General features: G+C 40.9%; 1 protein-coding gene across 2 annotated transcripts in view; it reads right to left on the reverse strand.

Annotated features, from left to right (window-relative positions):
* The window catches only part of ETV6 (ETS variant transcription factor 6), a 140141-nt gene that overhangs the window by 479 nt on the left and 118932 nt on the right, over nucleotides 1–20730 (reverse strand). For both annotated transcript variants that reach the window (XM_032203526.1, XM_032203535.1), the window contains 2 exons: nucleotides 6143–6285; nucleotides 3266–3366 (listed from right to left, as the gene is read on the reverse strand). In XM_032203526.1, the coding sequence (XP_032059417.1) occupies nucleotides 3266–3366; nucleotides 6143–6285 (244 nt within the window). The remainder of the gene's footprint in view (nucleotides 1–3265; nucleotides 3367–6142; nucleotides 6286–20730) is intronic.

Consider the following 20730-nt stretch of genomic DNA (forward strand, 5'->3'; position numbering starts at 1 on the left):
GAATCATCTTTGCTGTATCCTCTGGTATGACTTGGTATTTCCCAGCTTTTCCCCAGCCTACCGGTATCTTTCTTCCCCATACATGGAAATGAAGTAAGAAAAATCACAAGCATTTTCTCCTGCTCCCTTTTTCTAAAGTCCAAATCTGAAACAAAACCCACAGTCTTTTCCAAAGAATGATATTTACTTCTTTTTCTTCATATTGTTTGCTGTTGCCATGTAAGATGACAGCATGCCACATGTCCACTCATTTACGGAATCTGGTGACAGAAATGTAAGTAATCTTTATTGTCAACATATTTCAAAGCAAATCACTTGCAAGGCATGGAGAGGCATAAGGCTACTCATTTCTGCCAGCTTGTGTGCAGGTGAGTGAAGATGAATATGAAACACCACAAGAGCAGGTCTGGAAAAAGCTAAGGACCAAGTCAGAACAAGCTCTGGGAAATGAAAAAAGCCCTGAGAGAAAAAGCTTTTGGGCTAAGCTTTAACTGGGAAAAGGGAACTGTGCACAAAGACAGTATCTTCCTGTGTGACTGTAGCCAAGTGTAATTGCAACGTAGCAGTGTCTTCTGTAAATAAATGCCACAGCACTAATGTCTTGATGCAGTAAATCTGCAGGGGGCTAGAAACAGAAACTGCCTCTGGGGAGACATGGCAGCAGTAGGAAATGGGAAAGGACATCCACCAGCCTGCAGATCAGGTCTGCAGTCTTGATCTTTGCCAGGGTGCTTTTGTGTACCACTGCATACAGACAGCACAGAAGAGCTCTGCTTTTTTCTTTCTGGATTTAATGGCGCAGGAAGAGAAAATGGCACAGGAAGGATGAAATCCTAGTTTAAACACAAACCACTTTCCTAACTTGTAAGTACTTCTGGAAAAATCAGAATAGGACATGTTTATGCTGGAAGTGTTACAAAATTTTGTATTTTTTCATTAATTATATACTGGCTAACATTCAGCAGTACAAAATGTGTTAATCAGAGGAATTTTACTTAGGTTGATGATATGCTCAGTATCCTGGCCCCAGCGAAAACAAAACCAATTGACAGGAGCCTCATTACTATCAGTGACACAGAAAAATCACTGCTGAAGCTAACGGGCAAGATTTGCCTACTCTGCTGCCTCCAAGTTTATAAAGTTTAGGGCTTTCAGTTTGGGACTCTCAGCAAATGCATAGCACTGCCTGGAACTAACCTTTTGCCACCCCTTCTAATTTTGGAAATCATGTGCACATATGCATTTATGAAAAAGAAATCAGCTATGACTCACTTCTGTGTCACTCCCATTTGTATGCTGGAAGAACTGTGCCGATATAAATGGTGTTACGGTGCTCAAAAACTAGCATACAAAAGTGGTGAATCAGTTCCTGGCTATCCAGTGAAAACTCACCAAAGCCTACAGGCCAGACTGTGCCCTGATTTAAACCCTGTGCTTGTCCTGTTGATCTTGAGTAAGGATGAAATCAAAATGGAACAATACCACTGTCCCCCTACCTTCTGTCTGTTCTGCTTCCTAAATCACACGGAAGATAGGCTGATAAGAACTGTACAGCATTACTTCAGGAATTCTTTCTGGTCTGTGTTTTAAGTCACGTCATGGAACCCAAAGTATTTGTAATAGCATTTGAATAAATTGAAAAGAAAAACCAACCAACCAAACCAAAACAAAAACCCTAACAAACAAACAAACCAAAACCAAAAATCAACCAGACCAGAACTACCTGCCAACGAAGAAACAGTTTCTATGACTTCTTTTGTTGCAGAAGGCATTCTGCCCATTTATTAGAAGACCTCCTCTGACTCCATTAAACTTAAAGCTCTGTACAGATATCTGCAGATGACAACTGCCTGCATGTTGCTTATAAAGTCACATTTCCTATTTTTTTCTGATTGTGAGAAATAGCCAAGAAAGGCATATTAATGGCTTGATTTTCTGCAGCTGTTCTTCTTTTTCTCTTCAGATATAAATAGGTCTAAGAAAACAACATTAATAAGTTCTTATTGGGAATTGTGCAAAAAATGCTTTGTTCCCTTCCCCCCAGTTTCCAAAGGAAATGAGGTTTGTATGCTCATGTTTTATGCTGCCTGGTGACCTTTGAATCTGTTGGTCAATTCTGGGCAAATCTGACTGAGGGTATACTCCAAGGGTATTAAGTTTCTACAGTTCTGAGAAAATAGGCAGCCTGGTTGAGGAGAGATGGACTCCTGTTTTGTTTGTGCTCCCACCAAAGGAAAAGCTCCAAGATAAGCACAGGCATTATTCAGTATCACAGAATTCCCCTGGGAAGTGTAATCTTCACACAAGGCCACAACAACCCAGGCTCCTTTTGCTTTAACTTTCTGCCAAAAAAAATTGAAATAACACAGTTGATTTTGCCTGTGATTCCTTCTTCCCTTCATTATCCTTTCTCTGTCTTAAGTCTCTTTCTAAAATGGTATCAACAAGACATTCCACAGAAACCTCTTCAGGTAGTCTGAGTACTAATGCAGTTCTGTTAGACATTTAAGAAAACAAACTCCAAGACTGCCTTCCTATTGATATCATTTCCAAGAACATTACTGGATCAAGACCAGTAATCCAGACCAGATCCAAAGCAGCCTTTGGCCTGAGTTTAGCACTCTGTGGGTCAGACTTACGCTCTAGGATTCCCTGATCCTGCCTGCAGAGAACTGGAGTGCTCACACTCAGTGGTTCTGCCAGTTGCACTCAAGTTCATTCATTAACCCTCTGCTTTACACTGTTCAGGGTCCTATTTCCTAAATTCTCGGTTGTATCATCCTATCTGATGTTTTATGAGCAGCTCTTGCAGGTCTCTCTCTTCCTTGAAGGCACTGCTGCCAAAGACAAGTTCATCAGCACTTCTCTTCTGTGATGCTGATGCTCTCGAGGAAATGCCAGATTCCTGCTTAGCGTTCACTAGCAGCTGTGTCTGTAGGAGTTGAACATGGACTGGATTTTCCAGTAGTTTGGCTGAGATGACAAATCAGTTAGCTAAGGTCTTAAAAAATGGCACAGCCTGCTTGAAGCGAGTGAAAAGATTACTACTGACTCCACTGATCACTGAAGCAGGCTTGTATTTTTCTAAATTGATGCAGTTGTCTTGAAAGCTGGGAAGCACCGGTCTAGACAGCTTTTACAAATGCATGCCCATTGTCAATGATGTTAGAGCTGTGGCAATGAAGTATCACACAAAGAATTCCATCTTCCATCTCCAAAAATGAATTGTCTGTAGAAAGGAATGTCAAAGAAAAGCAAAAATTACCTGAACAAAAGCCTTTGTCCTGGCTCCTTCCGGATAATATTCAGTTTGTAGTAGTGGCGTAGGGCTCTGGACATTTTCTCATAAGTCATATTTGTTCTGTTCTGATTTTTTCAAAAGAAAAGGGAAAAACGTGTTAAGACGATTCACTAAAACCTTCCTAAACCCCCAAAGAAATTGCAGAGCTATCACAGGTAGCTAAAATAACCAAGCCAGTACAAGAAATTACACATTCTATTATTCTGCTGTTTGCAGCCCCATCCTGCCCCTCCAGCCCTCATCAGGAAAATTTTATGGGTCTCTTTTCATACAGTGCAATTTAAGCTAGAATGTCTACCAAAAATTCCAGCTGAGGTTTTTCTACAGTTTCTTGGATCACACATAAATAAAGGCTTCAGCAACCACAAAAAGAGATATTAGATGGAGATGCTCATGCCACATGAGGTGTGACAGGTCTGTTCTTAATGAACCCACCTTTTGTAAAAGCATAAGAACAGTGGCTAACAGACTGCATTTGTCAGCAATCCCTGCTAAGAGCGCTGTTCCTCTAGGAATCCCCTCCATTAACTAGTTAATGCTTACTGAGCACTGTGGAGACTGAGAGACTGTTTCTCCTCTCATTATAGGGGTGTAAATCAAGTGGTCCATTAGATTGTATATGTGCCTCTGTGACAGAGCCTCCCCTTCATTTTGGGAACTGCTGACCCCACAGCCAGAGCACTGCAGAGTGACTGAGGCACGACCTCACTTCAGCCAAGTGTCACAAGGCAGCAGTGATGGGCATAGGCAGAGCTGCATGGGGCCCGCCATCACAGTACTTGCCTGGGTTGGGATAACAGGATCAGTCCCTCAGGCTATGTCTACACGATGACCATTTTTCTGGTACAAGAATCACTGGTTACCATGCAGGCAAAGAAACTCCAGCAGAGAGGGAACTACACTGGCAAAACCATGTTTGCATGAGTATTAAGAAGCTGCCTTGCCATAGGCAAAACAAGGCAAACTAGAAGAAGCATGTTTTTGCTCTGTGAGCCTTCATGTTAAGAGTTTGGCTTGGCATATCTCTGTCAATCCAAGATCAGGCAGAAGTCTATAGTGTTGACCTGCCTTTATTAAATGAGACTGATCTGCCTGTCCAAAATAGCTCCTAGTAACAGACCTCCATTGCTTGCCCTGACCTCTACTCCTCCTCTAAAGTATGAAGAGCTCCTGTGATAATTAAACACTAAGAATGACAATGTTTTCTTTGAAAAATCTAGACTCTGCTCAATGGGAAGCCCCCTGAAATAGTTTTTTTTTTTTTTTTTTTTCCATTTCTTATATGCTAAAAGGCCACTGTGTGTCCCAAGTGACTAATGTCTTGAAGTAGCTTCACTTTCAGACAGCCAACATGAGAAACACAGGGCCTAATTATCAGCATGTAGGTGAGGCAAGGGCAGTACTACTCTTCATTCACAGAACTCTTCATCCCATTCCCAGTGCTGCAGCCCAAAACCTCTAGGAGAGATTTAATGTCACACACGAAAATCTTGACTGTATCAAGATGTGTGCTCATACACAGAATAACAATATGGTTAAGGTTGGAAGGCACCTCTGGAGATCATCTAGTCCAATCTCTCTACTCAAAGCAGGGACGACTAGAATGGGTTGCTCAGATCTGTGTCCATTCCAGCTTTGAACATCTCCAAGAATCTCCAAGAATAGAGACTCCTATCTCTCTCTGGACAACCCATTCCAGTGTCTGATCACCTTCCTAGTAAGAATGTTCCACACCTAGGGTCATTCCTCCCCAGGTGTGGAACTCTGCATTTCCCCTTGTTAGGTTTTATGAGATTTCCATTAACACACTTCTGCACAATGTCCAGGTCTCTCTGCAAGGCAGCACAACCCTGTGGTGTATCAACCACTCCTTCCATTTTTGTATCATCTGAAAACTTGCTGGTGCATTCTGTCCCATCATTAATGAGCATGTTATATAGTAATGGCCCCAGAATCAATCCCTGGGATAATACCACTAGTGAGTGGACTTCGTGCTGTTGATCACAAGCCTTTCAGCCTAGCAGTTCAGACAGTTTTCAGTCTATTTCACTGTATTCTTGTCTTGTCCATAATTCATTAGTTTGCCTGACATTACAGGAGAGACAGTCTCAAAAGCCTTTCTTAAGTCAAGATAACTGATATCTACTGTTCTCCCTGCATCCACCAAGCTAGTCATTTCATTGTACAAGTTGCTCAGGTAAATCTTTGTAAATCTATGCTGACTACTCATATACTCAATATGTCTATACTTATATGTATATACACATATAGATATGAGTATGTATCTGTACTCATATAGATAGATATACGTGTACACACTCAGCCCCATACTGCAAATATTAGTAACTGCTTTCCAGCGAACAAAGAGCAACATCTTACAAGGAAATACATAATCCTGCAGCATTTGATGTCTGTCACAGGGCAGCAGTATCTCCTTTTGTGAAATCTGAACAGAAAGGAAGCTTCTGCTGAGGTGTAGTACACAACTCTTTGTAGACCACATCTTACCAGAACATCCTTAGCATCAGGTTTCAGGAATAAATGATTTGCCTTGAGAGAGAAGGACCGTTAATTCTTATGCTCCTTGTAATTTTATAATTAGAAGTGTTTATAACTAAATGCCTTTAAACCAAACCAACAGGTTCTTCATGTGACGAGTAAGTTTTAGTACTGGAGGCCGGATGCTTTATATTTCTAATGTATGTACAATGCAAGCTTACGACCTTCCAGGAGTAGTTTATATGCACATGTTTCCCTTCCTTTCTCCCCTGTTTATAAGTAAATTTTGTTATGTTATGAAAGGTGATGTGCCGTAGGAGGAAAAATGCATTACTCCCTTACCTTGTGGTTTCCCCACAGCCGGGCCAGCCCGTTGGGATCCACTATCCGAAATATTTTGGATTCTTTATCTTCCCATCGGATGAAATTTTCGTACCGGCTGTCAGAAAGCAGCTGATAAACATAATCCCAAAGCAACCTACAGTCTGTGAAGAGAGAAGAAAGAAAATACTGATGATTTTCTTTGGAATTAATTCTGGGAACTTCAGGGTGGATTTATAGTGAAAGCACAGTGGGGAACAGGGCTGAAACTGCTACTGCAATCTGAAACGCAAATGACCTGGTTGGTATTGACTAATATTTGCAAAATGTACTGGAATATACACAGTCTTTTCTGATGTGTCCTGGTCCTTCTGACACTGACTGAGCATCTTTATCAAATTATAAGCTGTGTGAAATGACCTGCCGATCTTTGTTGTGTTTACTGTTGCACTGACACACATAAAACTATCACAGTTAGCCCTGACAATGTTGCAGGCTGTTTCAGGGTGTAAATCAAGAATCCTGCATCCTGCTCTCCCTACTTGAGGTTGCCCAATTCTGTGCCAGCTCAAGGGTTCTGAGGCATGGACAATGCTACATTTTTCCTTTGTAACAGAGGATTTCACTGTTAGAAATGACATAAAACTGACACCTTCTGCCATTTTTTAATTTGCTTTTTATTTTTTAAGGTTCCTGGAAAAAAAAAAAATCACAAGTATTATAATTACTTGAGTGCTATTGAGAGGTTAAATACTTTCTATTTGGATAATTGAATTCAAATTTCCTCTTGGCAAACACTCCTTAGGTCGCTAATTAAAGGTCTAACAGATACTTAGGTCTTAGTTTAGTGTTTTTCAGTTTCATGGCAGTCTCTTGAGACGGGGGAAGCCAAGAGCTGAGCTGCTCCTACTTCCTGCTTGCAATGTGTGTTGTGAGAAACACTCTGTAGCCAATAACATAGGCTAGTATCTCAATGAAGTAGCATTTTTATTTGCGATTACAATGGCAGGCATCCCACAAGCAGAAGTGCACCTACTAGTTCCATAACACAGATTATATACTTTTTTTTTTCCTCAATGACCGGGACCCTCCCCTGTTTCCCCATTGACTCGGTAATCCAGGTTCACAATCCATCTGGTGCTTCACATACATGGCTTTCAGTTGCTGGCCTGTTATAAGTCAAATTTCTTTTGACTTTTACACTCTTTGAGGTGGTGATCTTTCTTATACAGTGATTTCCACATAATTGCTCTAAGGGTTCTGTTTGTCTGCATTTTACAGGGTTGTTTGTTAAGCTTTCTTATCACTGCAAGCATATCTCAATACCACATTCCTCTCCTCTAAACAATGTAACTGTGCAAAACCAACATTTTTATTCCCACTATTCCCCCCTTTTCTTCTTTATAAATTGTTGATTTCTGCAAAACTTTTCTCTAAGATGTAATTTGGTAGATATCATCCTCTTCTTCACTTTCTTTGCTTTCCATCTCCTCAATATCATCATCTTATCTGAGTACGGTGGTGGATCCATGATCATTTGTTTCAATAGTGCAGTTTCAGTTAACCACTGTACTAGTCCTCTTAAGCAGGGGATAATGCAACTACCAAAGGGAGAAACTTACAGGCCTCATTTCCCCAGGCAGTCTTTTCTTGGTACAATGCAATCATACATCACATGCCCTGGGAGTCCTTGGTCCACCCCCATGGGAAGGGCTCTATCTGGGCAATCGGTTGTCCCAAGGCACAAGCATAGCAATTGTTACACAATTGCTATGCTTGTGACTCTGGACAGTATATTTGACCCATTCTATCCAGGCATTCACATCTCCATATCCTGTTTCAATCTCAAACGTTTGCCTAAGATCTTTTATTTCTTTAACTGTGACAACTGCTGCATTTCAAAGAGGGCCTCCTGTTTTCTCCTCAAGTTTCTCCCTATCTTTGGTAGCAATAGAGGATCGTTTCCATTTAGCTATTTTCATCCTGGCTATTGGGTCTCTCCCAGTTACATCTGCTCTGAGACTGTAAGTATGGTTAGTAATGCAATCAGCCTGACTAATTGTTATAGTTACTGGATTACATTGTAGAAGCTGACAATTGGGCTGAATAGTTCCTTTAAATATGTTCTTTTAATTTTTTTTTTTTACTTTTTTTTTTTACTTTTTTAACCTCATGAAGCCAACAGTTGACATGGGTGTATGTGACCACCCTTTATGATTGGTCATTTACCATACATTACTCCATCTTGGGCAAGGGGGTCCTTCAAACATCCCGCTAGTCTTAGGTTCAGGACAGAGACGTTTGTTCTCTCCACTCAATTGTCGATAGGCAAATCTCCACAAGGTAACACCTCACAAGCAGCAACCTGACAAATTGTGGTACATAACCCTCTGTCACATTCACCCATATTTGTCAGGGTATCCCGTCTTTGCTATTATCTGGTCATGCCTTTTCCAAGTTGCCAGTTAACCAAGGCCTTCTCTGAGGACTACAATCACTAGAAACAAAATCAATAGTCGATTTTTCCCTGATATTATTTTTAACCCTTAGGTTTCCAAATAATTATCAATACAAAGAATAAGATGTACACTACTACTAGAACACCTTAGGAGCACTTTGATTCCCTATAGGCCAGTCCTTTCTCTCACTCACAAGTCACACTCATTAGTTACCTGTGAAAATAAAAGGTTAGTTTACAATTGTAAGCTTTTATCTTGCTCAGTCTATTATGAGATTTTTCTTTTTGATTTTAACTTTCAACAAGTCTTCTGTAGAAACAATGTCCCAGGTACTAGGGTTGATGGATGCTTTCACTTGAGTATAGCGTGTCCAACTTTTTTCTGCAGTTCTTACACCTGTTTCAGTGGTTAGTAGTACTTGAAATGGTCCTTCCCATTCAGGCCGGAGTTTTGATTCCTTCCAGGTCCAAATCAGGACCCAATTTCCTGGTTGATGGTAAGGAGGGGTTGAGGCAACAACCCATGGGTCCTGAGAGATGACAAAGAAGAGGACAACCCCAGGATACAGTTCTTAAGGGAGCTCTCTTGTTTCGAATTGTAGTATCTCATCCCTTCTGCCCAGATAGGGTAATTTGAACAGCATCTCATATGGTGAAATTCCTATATCCTTTCTTGGTGCTGTTTGAACCTGGAGGAGTGCTAAAGGTAAGCATTTTACCCAAAGAAGTTGGGTTTCTAACACTAATTTAGTTAATTGCTTCTTTAATGTCTTGTTCATTTGCTCCACCTTTCCAGAAGAGGAGGGGTTTCAGGGGATGTGAAAATCCCACTCAGTCTCTAAGGCCTGCATTAACCCTTGCAGTACTTGTGAAGTGAAATGACTTCCTTGATCTAAATCAATGTTTTCAACTATCCCATATCTAGGGTCTATTTGCTCCAGTGATACCTTAGCCACAGTGTTCGCAGTGGCAGATACCAAGGGGAAAGCTTACACCCATCCAGTCATGTGGTCAGTTAGGACAAACAAGTACTTAAGTCTCCCTACTTTAGGTAAAACAGTACAGTCTACCTGTATACTTTGGAAAGGTCGAATCCCTGGTTCCCATCTCTCTCTAGGTGTGTTACAGATGACCTTTTTATTTACCTTTTGACATATGGTACACCCTCTGCATATTTGCTTCACTGAAGTGTATATTCCTACAGAGACATACTTTCTTAGCACAACATCACACATTGCTTGCACCTCCCTATGACTCTCTTGATGTAAAATGATTAATATTTGCCTCATTGGTGCTTTATTCAGCATTTCTCTCCCATCAGGGAGTATCCATTTTCATTCAGACTTCGTGGCTCTTGATTCCTTAAAAAAAACCTTTCTCTTGAAAACTTTTTATTTTTTTCTTAGTTTTTAATAATTCCCTGGATTATCTCTGGATTTATTCTTCGTTTTCCCTCAGACATTAGATGCCTTAAATACTTGACTTCTCTTTCTATATATTGTAATCTATTTTTCAATATTCCCAAGCCCTGCTTTCCCAGAAAGTTGAATAGTTTGTTAGTAGCTTCCTTCACAACTGTTTTCTCCTGTCCTGACAATAAAAGATCATCCACAGATTGTAATAGTAACACCTCCTCGTGAGGTTGGAAATGCTCCAAAATCTGTTCTAGAACTTGCCCAAAAAAATCGGTAGCCCTGTAAACCCCTGAGGTAAAAGTGTCCATCTGTATTGTTGCTTCTGCCCCCATTTCAGGGTTTTTCCAGTCAGAGGTGAAAATATCTTTGCTCTCAGGGCCTGAGAGCACTCCATTAATAACACTGTTATTCCAGTCTAACAATTTACTATTTGAATGCCCAATTTCATCATCAAATGCCAAAGTTAGTCCTAGTCTTGGGTGCATACAATAATTGCCCAGTGATCATTATATCCTCTAGTCTCAGCTTGGTATCCCCTATTCTCCCACATGCATGGTGACAGGACAAGGGGGAATGGGCTAAAGTCGCACCAGGGGAGGTTTAGGTTGGATATTAGGAAGAATTTCTTTACTGAAAGGGTTGTTAGGCCCCCTGGAAAAGCCCCTCGTGGAGCAGGTTGTCCCCCTCCACCCCCCGCTCCGTCCCTCCCTGATACTTGGGAAACTGACCAAACACCACAGCAAATACACCAAAGCTTCTAGACTGTTACTTAGATCATGCCTACATCCTCTTTCCCTGCTCAATCAACTTCAAACAGTTCTATCAAACATTACATACCACACATTTAACACCTTCAGCAACCCTTTTTAACACGTCTTTGTATCTTTCTCCAACCTGTACTTTCACCAAAGCTTCTGCTGGGCCAACTTAATTCCTGGTATACTGCCAAGCACTTCACCATGCGAGGGGTACTGTACACCAGATTTCCCGAGACTCTTCCTTTCTCTCTCTTATCTCACACTTGACTAACGTCTGTCTCTGGCCATGTCCCTCGCGGAGCTACAGAACCATGGATCAGGACTCCACACTCGCTTCGTACAGAAGTATGTCTCAATCACACATCACACAGAGTCTCACCTGACCCCGAGGCAATCCTTAATATTTCTTACCTTGGTCTGTGCACAGTTACCGGCTCAATTCTCAAACCCAGATCATTTTACAAGGTTGTCTGTTAATCTTTCTTATCACTGCAAGCATATCTCAATACCAGATTCCTTCCCTCTAAACAAAGTAACTCTGTGCAAAAACAACGTTTTTATTCCCACAGTGTATACGGAATAACTGGCACCTATGAAATATGGAAAATGAGTTGCACAGAGGTAGCTAGGTGTTCTGCTGCTATCAAAAACAACACTTTTTTTTTTTTTACAGTGCAATGGCCAGATCCCTCAAATGGACATGTAGTTGTGTTTTACTTTGAAAGCAAAGCCAGTCTCTGAGACACAGTTTGTGCACTGGTTAAAGGACAGGTAAGCAAAGGCATCTAGCTTTTAGGTGCTAAAATGAATTTTTGCTAGCCTGTCTTTCTTTTCCTGTCTGTCTCAGTTTGATATGTGTTACAACAGGGATGATATCTTCATCAGTATGAGAATATGAAATGCTTTTTGAAAAGGAGTATGAATAATACATTCAGTGAGTGCACCTGAAGTGGTTAGGGATATTAACATTATTGATGGTATTTCCCACTTTCAAACTGTAAGAGTTATCTCTGAAATGTGTACTGACTCTAAACCCAGAGCTTAGTTTGCCGCTGCCCTTACTATAGACTTGGAGAACAAAGCAGTGTGTTTTGAAGAGATGATGCCTGGCAAAAAATGCAGATTTCTGTGCTAGCTAAAACCTACCGCAATGGTAACCTCATCCACAGCCTCTACAAGAAGAAGCGTGTAAAAGGAAGGAGGCACTCAGAATTTTTTGGTTGAAAAAAACTACTGGCAGCTAGGACCAGAACAGGGCCTGAGAAATAATTTTCTGCATTCCCTAATGACTGGCCTAGACTGGCTCCCTCTCTGTGCAGGGATGAAGAGAAACCTTCCTTTCCCCTTACGCTCATCCCAAGTTGCATATGTAGCCTAGACACCTACCCATGGCTGCAGATACAAAGCAGGTAGCTGGCTAAAATTAAATGCCAAACACAGCTGCTTCTAACCCCTTGTGTAGTGCTGAGCAGAAGTGACTTCAATCAACTTTCAACCAGTAATTTTTCCCATACATGCACTTAATCTCTCTGACATGCATGCATTAGAATAAATAAATAAATATATATATATATATATATATATATATTTCTAGATTCTTTAGTAAAGAACAAGGCAAAGGAGATTGTATTGCTTTACTGGTCTGCACCTTTTAATAACATGGGATGTGCTCAAGTAATATGGTAGTAAGGGACTTCATAAGTGGTTTCCTGACACACGTGCAATTCATTCCTGAGCTCTTTCACTGAAAGGCTGTACAGAAAACAATTTTTAGTGCAGAAATCTTTTAAAAAAATCTTTAAGCACCATTTTTTCTTTTCCTTCTCCTTCATTTCCACTGACTCTGACTCCCCCAGGGCATATTTTGCCAAACGATCACCATTGGTAATACTGTTGCATTCCAAAAACTACCAGATTTTATTTTTCCTCCTCTGTAATCTTTGTTAACTTTAACAGTAAAACCTGAAAAGTCACAGTCAATGGTTTGTGCTGAATTCGCCATTTTAGATTAGCTTTTCCCACAGATCCTCATGCTTTTTTCTGTCAGGTTCTTCATTAAAATACTGTAAAGGTGATGCAATTCTTTAGGCCAGCAGTGAATCATTCACCAAGGCCACGCAAACCATCAGTGGGCAATATGCCACCATGTGCAAAGCTTATCTGCCAACTGGTGTCCACACGGATGTGCCCAAAAGGTACTTTCCACCTCTGCAGGTAGCTAACAGGTTGCTCCACTGATTACTGCAGTTGGATTAAGCATCGAGGGTGGCAGGAATGGTGCTTTAGCCAGGAGATGTATTAGGTCAGAGCAGTGCACTCCGTGTGGATCCCAAATATTACACCAGCTATAAAGGCTGACCACATAGCTATGCTCCACGGTTTATTTCAGCATAGGAGTAACTGGCTTCTGCTGAGGCATATAGGTTCCACACTGGGCTAAAAACCTGTGTTGGGCTTGATCCGGCCCCACTAAGAGGTCTGTCTTGCTGGAAGCTGTTTCAAATTGCAAAACATTCACTTAGCTGGTATTAAGGAAAGAAGACACTTTTTGGTCAAGGCATGAATTTATTAGAAATTTGACGGGAGAGGAAAGATGCGTGGGTCTGTGGCTGGACTAGTGCTTTCAGGACTGTGCTAGGAGGTTAGTGAGGTTGCTGATGGGCATATGGCCCCAGCATGAGAGTGCTGTATAGAGTCAGTGTCCCAAAGTCAGTCATTTGGATTTCAGTGTGCCACCACTTCTAGTACTAGTAGTAGACTTCCTTGGCATCAGAGGGAGGCGTGGCACTTCCACAGAAACATGTGAATGTCAGACTGTTATATTCCTGAATATGCAACCCATGGCAGATGTTCTCTGATTACAGTAACTTGCAACTAATATTTACATTTCTGCAGATATATCATTTGCCCAAAACTTTACTTTCATCTCATTATTTGCAATGTGCAATGTTATATCAATAGTGTATTGCTGTAACTATGCTCCAGAAAATTTCCAAGTGTATAAACGCAACTTTTACTGAAGGAAATGGCAGACTCTTCATGTCTTCTGTACAGAGGCCCCTGGAAGAGTTTAAAGAACCTGATGTATCCTTAAAAATTGACTGGAACTGTACACACTATGAGCATTGCCAAGGCTGCACATTCACCTGTGTGTGACTAGCAAGTAAATTCTAGTCTAACATAATGGCTTTGGTTATTTTTCATTGGCTGTTATTACTTCCCACATGCACACCCCCTGCCCTCCCTTCACAAAACCAAGAAAGTACAAAAAAAATCAACCTGAGATGTCTGGGTGGCAAATTATTGGACTAACAACAGAGCTTCAGACTCTGAGAAGAGGTAACATTCAAGCACAGATTTGTTTTTTGTTGTTCATTTAATTTTTAGAATAGATTCAGGCTAAGCTTGAATATAAATATTCCTCAAATAAGAACTCAGATCTGCATCTTGAGATCTTCATAAGAAAGTCCCAAGTGATCAAGGGCCTCATCCCGTATTCTAAACTGACTGAGCTGCTCAGACTTGCAGAGGTATTTAGTAGGCTGGTAGGATTGCAAAAACAAGAAAACAAAACAAAACAAAACAAAACAACAACAACAACAACAACAACAACAACAACAACAACAAAACAGCAACCACCCAAGTATCTTAGGCCTCTAAATCTCTGTTTGCTTCAACAAGAAAACTGAAAATTCTTGAAAATTCTGCTTGGCTCCTACAATGAATTTTAATCTAGTCTTCAAAAGCTGCACTTGTCAATCAGCAAATTTAGATATATGTCTAAGTTGCAATAAGTTAATGAGCTGGCATGCATCAACAATGGAAATTTTGTCTCCAGCTACTGCAAACAGGAAATAAAAAGGATTAAACAGCAGAAGCACTTTGCAGAGTACCTGCATCAGTTTGGCTTAATTCAAGTTTCAAATGGTAGGCCTTTAAGAATGTGAACAAAGGCAATCTTTTTTTTTTTTTTTTTTTTTTTTCTGTAAGTGGGTATCTTTCTCTATGATTTGCAGAGTTAAATAAAAATAAAAATAAAAAGTCAAAGACTACTTGATGATTCTTTGCCAGTGTAATGAATTTAGAGTATACTAGAGCCCATGTAGGGTAGACTGCAGCCTATGAAATTCAAGAAAACCTACGAAAAGGCAGTGCTAGCAAATACTATAAAGGAGCTTCAGGGATGCCCCCACAGAAGGCTGCTAAGAGCAATACAGAAGTTGTATTCTCCAGGAAGGTCAAAACTGTTAAATATTTTTTCATGATGGATGGAGAAACTGAGAAAGGGACTTGTTTGCAGATGGTTGCTTTGGAAGTTTAAATCATTTGTTTGAAGAAACTCTGTATGCTGTGAATGCCTCCAGGGAGCCAAAGCAGTTCCTTGTATGTCAGAAGACCTCTGAAGGAGCAGCTTTATGGTAGGACTCTCCACAGGGTGTGTGTTGGCTAGTGAGCTATGGCAAGAAAGCACAAGGATGTTGCCGAAGCCTGGCAAGTTTACAAGTGTGGGAGATTTAGTCAGGGAGTTGAGTCAGGGCTGGTACCTAAAATGTTTGGGCATGCTGCAATTTCCTGTCTTTTGGCTTATTTTAGCTTTCTTAGAAAGTAGCTAGGTCTCTGTAGCACAAGGAAACAACATTTCCCCCCTAACACACACATACTTCTTGTTCAAGTGAACTCAGATCGTTGAAATGCATACAATCTGAAGCTAAAGAAATTTACCTGAGGAGTGAGCTGGGACTGAGAGGCTTTAAGGTGATGCAGTATCAAACAACCTAGCCAAAGTGGGAAGGTGGCGAACTGTTCAAGCAATGTGGCAGGGCTTCTGAAAGCAGACATTTCCACGTCCCACCATATCCCCAGCTGTACTCCTGGGCAAGACTGAGCTATGCAATTAGCTAGGAATCAGGGCAAGCTATATCTTCATATGGAAAGGCATGGATACAATTTTCTTCCCATGGTTAATGGTTCTCGGGGGATTTTTATACTTAAGCACAAGGTAGTGATGAGGTATAGATTCATTAGCTGGCTCTCAGAATGTCCCCCATAAGCACTGCCCTACATGTGCAAGAGGCAGCAGTTTCACACTTGGGCTAGCAACAGCCACATATTGTACAGTCCCAAACTCAGCTGAGCTAGAATAAAGCCTGGGGGCTGCCTGCCCACCCAGTCCCTGGTAGCTGCTTGGCTGCCAGGGTTGACACTAGACACACGAACAACAGGCAGCTGCAGAGTCCTGGAGAGGGCAAGGGAGAGAAGACAGGAGGAGTGGTTGGGGTTTGAGGAGCAGGAAGAAATCTATCCCATAAACAGCAATTACTGACTGTTAACCCCTCTGACAGCAGCAAGCTTGCCTCCTCACCCTAGTTTTAAGCCCCCCTTTCACGCGGCAGAAGCACACAAGCCACAGCCACTCCTCCTTGGCATGATAAAACTCAGTTTCTCTTTTACAGTTTCTCATTTTTTCTGGCTGAAAAGCTGTTTACTACCCATGTTTACAGCACTCCTTCAGCAATGTTAAGGAAAAGGGGAGGCTGTAGTATTGTTAAGAATCCCTTGTGACAGTTAAAGATATGCTATGTGAGTGAAGGCATGTATTATGAAATCTTCATTTAAAATATCCTTTAAGTGTATGGGCTGAGTCTTCTGAATATACAACTAAAGGAACACTGACATATATATACTTCCTAATGGCTATATGATGGTAATACATATATCCCTTAGACTTGAAATACCATCTCATAATGATCTGTAAATTCAACATCATGGGGTTTAGGTTCCAAATATTTTGATCATTGTCCTGTCATTAGGAAATGACTTCTCTGGTATCATTTTGCCAAGGTAGACACACATGATGTTACAGTGGTCAGGTAACTCTTAAATATGTGCTCCCTTAGACTGTTAGTAGTAACACTGCTAACAGTATAGGCACATATATGCTAAAGACCTCTTTTGTTCAGAATATAACATTCTTCTGTAATGCAATATTCCCTAAAACATACACTGCATCTGAGACCCCTGTTGCCTAAATGAGGCCCACGGCACTGAAGTAGACCTAACTCTCTTCACGTATCAACTACCAAAATCATCTCTTAACCACAGAAATGTTCTAAGTTCCACCCACATCTTGCCCTGAAGATCATTATATAGAATGAATTTAATCTAGCTGATGACTGACTTGGAAGTGAACATGGCTTCACAAAGAGACTATGCCAAAGTAACTTTGTCACACTCCCCTCTAACATCAGCTGATGACTTACCCCTTGCTGAGTAGGTTAGCCTAAAATTTCTCCAGCATGATATCATTTGACTTAAATGGTTCTGTGATTTCTACCAGCTTAAAAGTTTCCCAAACTCAAGCCTCTTTTTTTTTTTTTACAAGGCAATATGTGCTTCAACTGCATTTGTTCACAGCAAGGCAAACATCATGCAAACAGCTGTTCACAACTGACGCTAATGGACAGAACTTATCAAGAACTACTTCTGGTACTCTAGTTTCTCTAAGCACACCTGAAGTGTGGCTAAGATAGTTAACATGGTGCTGATCACAGTATCACAATTATGACCTGGTAAATTTCAGCTGACCATAGCTGCTGGGAGGACAAGGTCCCAACACCCCTTCTATTTTATCCTTCCTTCCTCCTGCTGCTTACCTTGTGCTGGCTCCAATTTTGTTAATTTCTTTGTGAGCTGACTTAATTCACTTAAACCCTGCAAAAAACACTGGCTTGCTTTCTGCCATTTGAGAGCTGTATCTGCTTTTAGGAAAATCTGGTGAATGCTAAAGCCAGCACAAAGGTGGCAAGACTACACTGGCAGAGTGGGCAAGGATAGGGAGGAAAGAGGGAGAGGCACAGAAGGTGCCTGAGGACTTTCAGCTTACAGTCTGTGATCATTCCCCTTGTTCAAGGAGGTCAGAAAGTCTCTGAAAAGAGGACACTACTTTGGGGCATATGGATTTGTTTAAACTGCAGCCAGAACCAGATAATCACAAAGCTGTTAATGGCTGTTCATTTGTATGGAAACAACAACAAAAACAAAACCAAACCAAACCAAAACAAACAAACAACAACAAAAAAAAACTGGAAGAGACTGGTCCTGACTTGTTTTAGGCTTGCCATGGAGATGAGTTCCAATTGCATTTCAACCACATCCTAACTCTGCATCAGGCAGAGTTTTCTGGACATGCCAAAAATACCTTCAGGCTATCAAGCTGGTACATCATGCTCACCAGACTGGCTGATACTGTAAGTCATTTCATGAGTATGGTGAGAACTACTTTATTAGCTTTCTTTAATCACACAAATGGAGAGGAAGGAAAAATAAAGCTGGTGAGGAGAGGGAAGACATATGGCTGGACCATATCAGATCTTCTTTATATTTGCTGAAAGCCTTTTCTGTGGCTAAAGACAGCAAAGACAGAAAGACAGAAAGACAGAAAGAAAGAAAGAAAGAAAGAAAGAAAGAAAGAAAGAAAGAAAGAAAGAAAGAAATGCTACAGTAGGATTACTGCTGTGCTGAGACAGTTCTGAGCAATCCATCCTCAATATCTATTTAATTACATGTATTTTAGAAGACAAAACTACAAAAAAGTAGTAAATGAATCTCATGACTAAGGGGTTAAATGGCTCTGATCACTGGGATAGGATAAGCATTGATACTGAGATGAAGCTGTCCTGCTCATTGCTATCTGGTAATCTGTGTCCAGGTTACCAAGGGAAAAATGGTTTTCTTTCTATGAATGGTGTCTGCTGTTAGAAGCAGAATAGTAAACTGGTATAGTAAAGCCAATGTTTCTATGTGAAGAAACCTGACAGACAACTGTTTGTTCAGCTCTGTAAATTCAAGCTGGGGCTGGAGAAAGAGGTTGCCAGATCACACAATATAACGGTTGTATGTTGCTTCTGTCTTGTACCCAAATGCTGAGTGGGAGACCAGGCAGAAGGAGAACAGGAACCTGAGACTGTCATGCCATGAACAGTTGTAGAAGTAACACAGAAAGATGAGGCCAAGCTCTGTCTTTGGCAGTAAAAATGTGTGAGGGGTAGGAGGCTCCAAAAGGTTCATATCCCTTCATGAGACTGTGGAAAAGAGCACTCGAATCACAAAGAATATGTAATGGATGGGCCAGAGACTAGTTCAGATTCTAGTTCAGATTACTAGACTAAAATAGACTACTATGTTACCTGACATAACTCCAGCCTGAAGAAAGTGTGAAATATACAGGGAAAATAAAGGTAATGTTTTCAATAAAAAAGTGTTTAACATCCTGCTGAACTCAATGAAAGCTGAGGGTAGTCTTTACCCACTTATCACATCTGTCTAGCCATGACACGTAGATACTACAGTACAGTAATGAGAATGATAGAGACTAAATTAAATGGCTGAGCATTCCTATAGCTTGGTCAATCCTAGCTTCTGAGTAGACCAGAACAAGCCCTGGCTGCAATTTCTGCTCCTGTAACTGTGCAGCATGGAGGCAGCTGTAAAGCAAGACACCTCACAGAAAATCTGAAACTATCTATCCAAGTTATTGCCATTCAGCTATTGCTTGAGTGTCATTAGTTAAACTGGCAGGGAAGGCACACTTTCATGTTGAAACTAATTGTTAATGCCACGTTAAGATGACTCTCAAGGTTATAATGAAAACTTCTCCTATGAAAATGAACTCTTTGAACTTAATTGTCATCCATACTTCAGTCTCTTTATAGTAGTCTGGATTTCCACTAAGGGCTTAAAATGGATGTGGCATATACTGCAGATCTAACTGTACATGACTGCAAGGACAGGTGATTTAACAAGGCCAGTAATATTATCATTGTCAATCCAAATGGGAGTGACAGGACATACCTACATCAAGAATCCCAGGTTCTTTCAAGGCTCTGATCTGTTGCCCTAATACAAAGGAGGTCAGCTACTTGGAAAGCAAGCACTGAACCACCAACCCTTACAACCCTAAGACTGGAGGTGGGTCTTGTCACAGATGCTCCCCAGTAAAGGCCATGCTTCACAAAAGCTCACCAGTCAGTATTATGTTGTTAGCCATGGCTGGGATCATGTCTCATTGGGGATGAAGATAGTCTTGGCATGTGTACGTAGACTCCTATACAGCACTAGCAATGATATGTGCTTTCTTAAAGAAAACAGCATACCTCTAGGGAGGCATAAAACAAAAGCTAAGCCTCTGCAGCTTGGCTTATCAGTCCTCATCCTCTGCAAAGGAGGAGAGAGCTATCATTTTCAGATATGAATTCACCACGATGAAACTCGTGATACAGCTCTGCAAGGGGGATGGTAACGAATCAAACACTGATGCACATCCCTGTCTACAGAGTAAGCTTGAGGGCTCATGAACACAGGGAACCTGGCTTTCTTTCCAGTATCAAGTGCTATGGTAGGTCTCTGTGGATATGTCTGTCCAAAGCAAGCGACTGTCTTCTAGAAGTTTTCTACTTACAAAGCAATATTGTCACTCTGGACTAAAGTCACTTACCAACCACTGAATGACTGTAAGAACGAATTAGGTTCAAGCCTTTAGTACTCATACCTGTTGTGCTCACTGACTTACACCTGTAGGCAATCCATAGTGCAAAAAAAAATTAAGACCAGAAAGGCCAAATTAGGTTCAAATTACTTCCTAGTAGTAGATGGGCACACTTTTGGGCAGGTTCTGCTTTTACATAGAAGATACAACTGCAACATTGATGTACAAGTGCCTATTATCACATATATAATAGGCAATAGACAAAAGCAGGAGCAGATAGCTCAGTAAGGTATGTACCTGGTGTATTGAGTTTATGGCTAGCTCAGGTTGCTCTTATGATGAGAGGTGTAGCAAAAAATAAAAGCAGGACTATCAGACTGCAGGGTCTTACTTGTTTCAGTTTTTAAGTTGGGTAATATTTTTTTAAATAAACTGGAACCTCCAAATGTGAGGCACTGTAGCATAACAAAAGGTGTTACTAGTTATTATAATCT

Source organism: Aythya fuligula, chromosome 1, assembly GCF_009819795.1.
Source record: "Aythya fuligula isolate bAytFul2 chromosome 1, bAytFul2.pri, whole genome shotgun sequence".
Lineage (NCBI taxonomy): Eukaryota > Metazoa > Chordata > Aves > Anseriformes > Anatidae > Aythya > Aythya fuligula.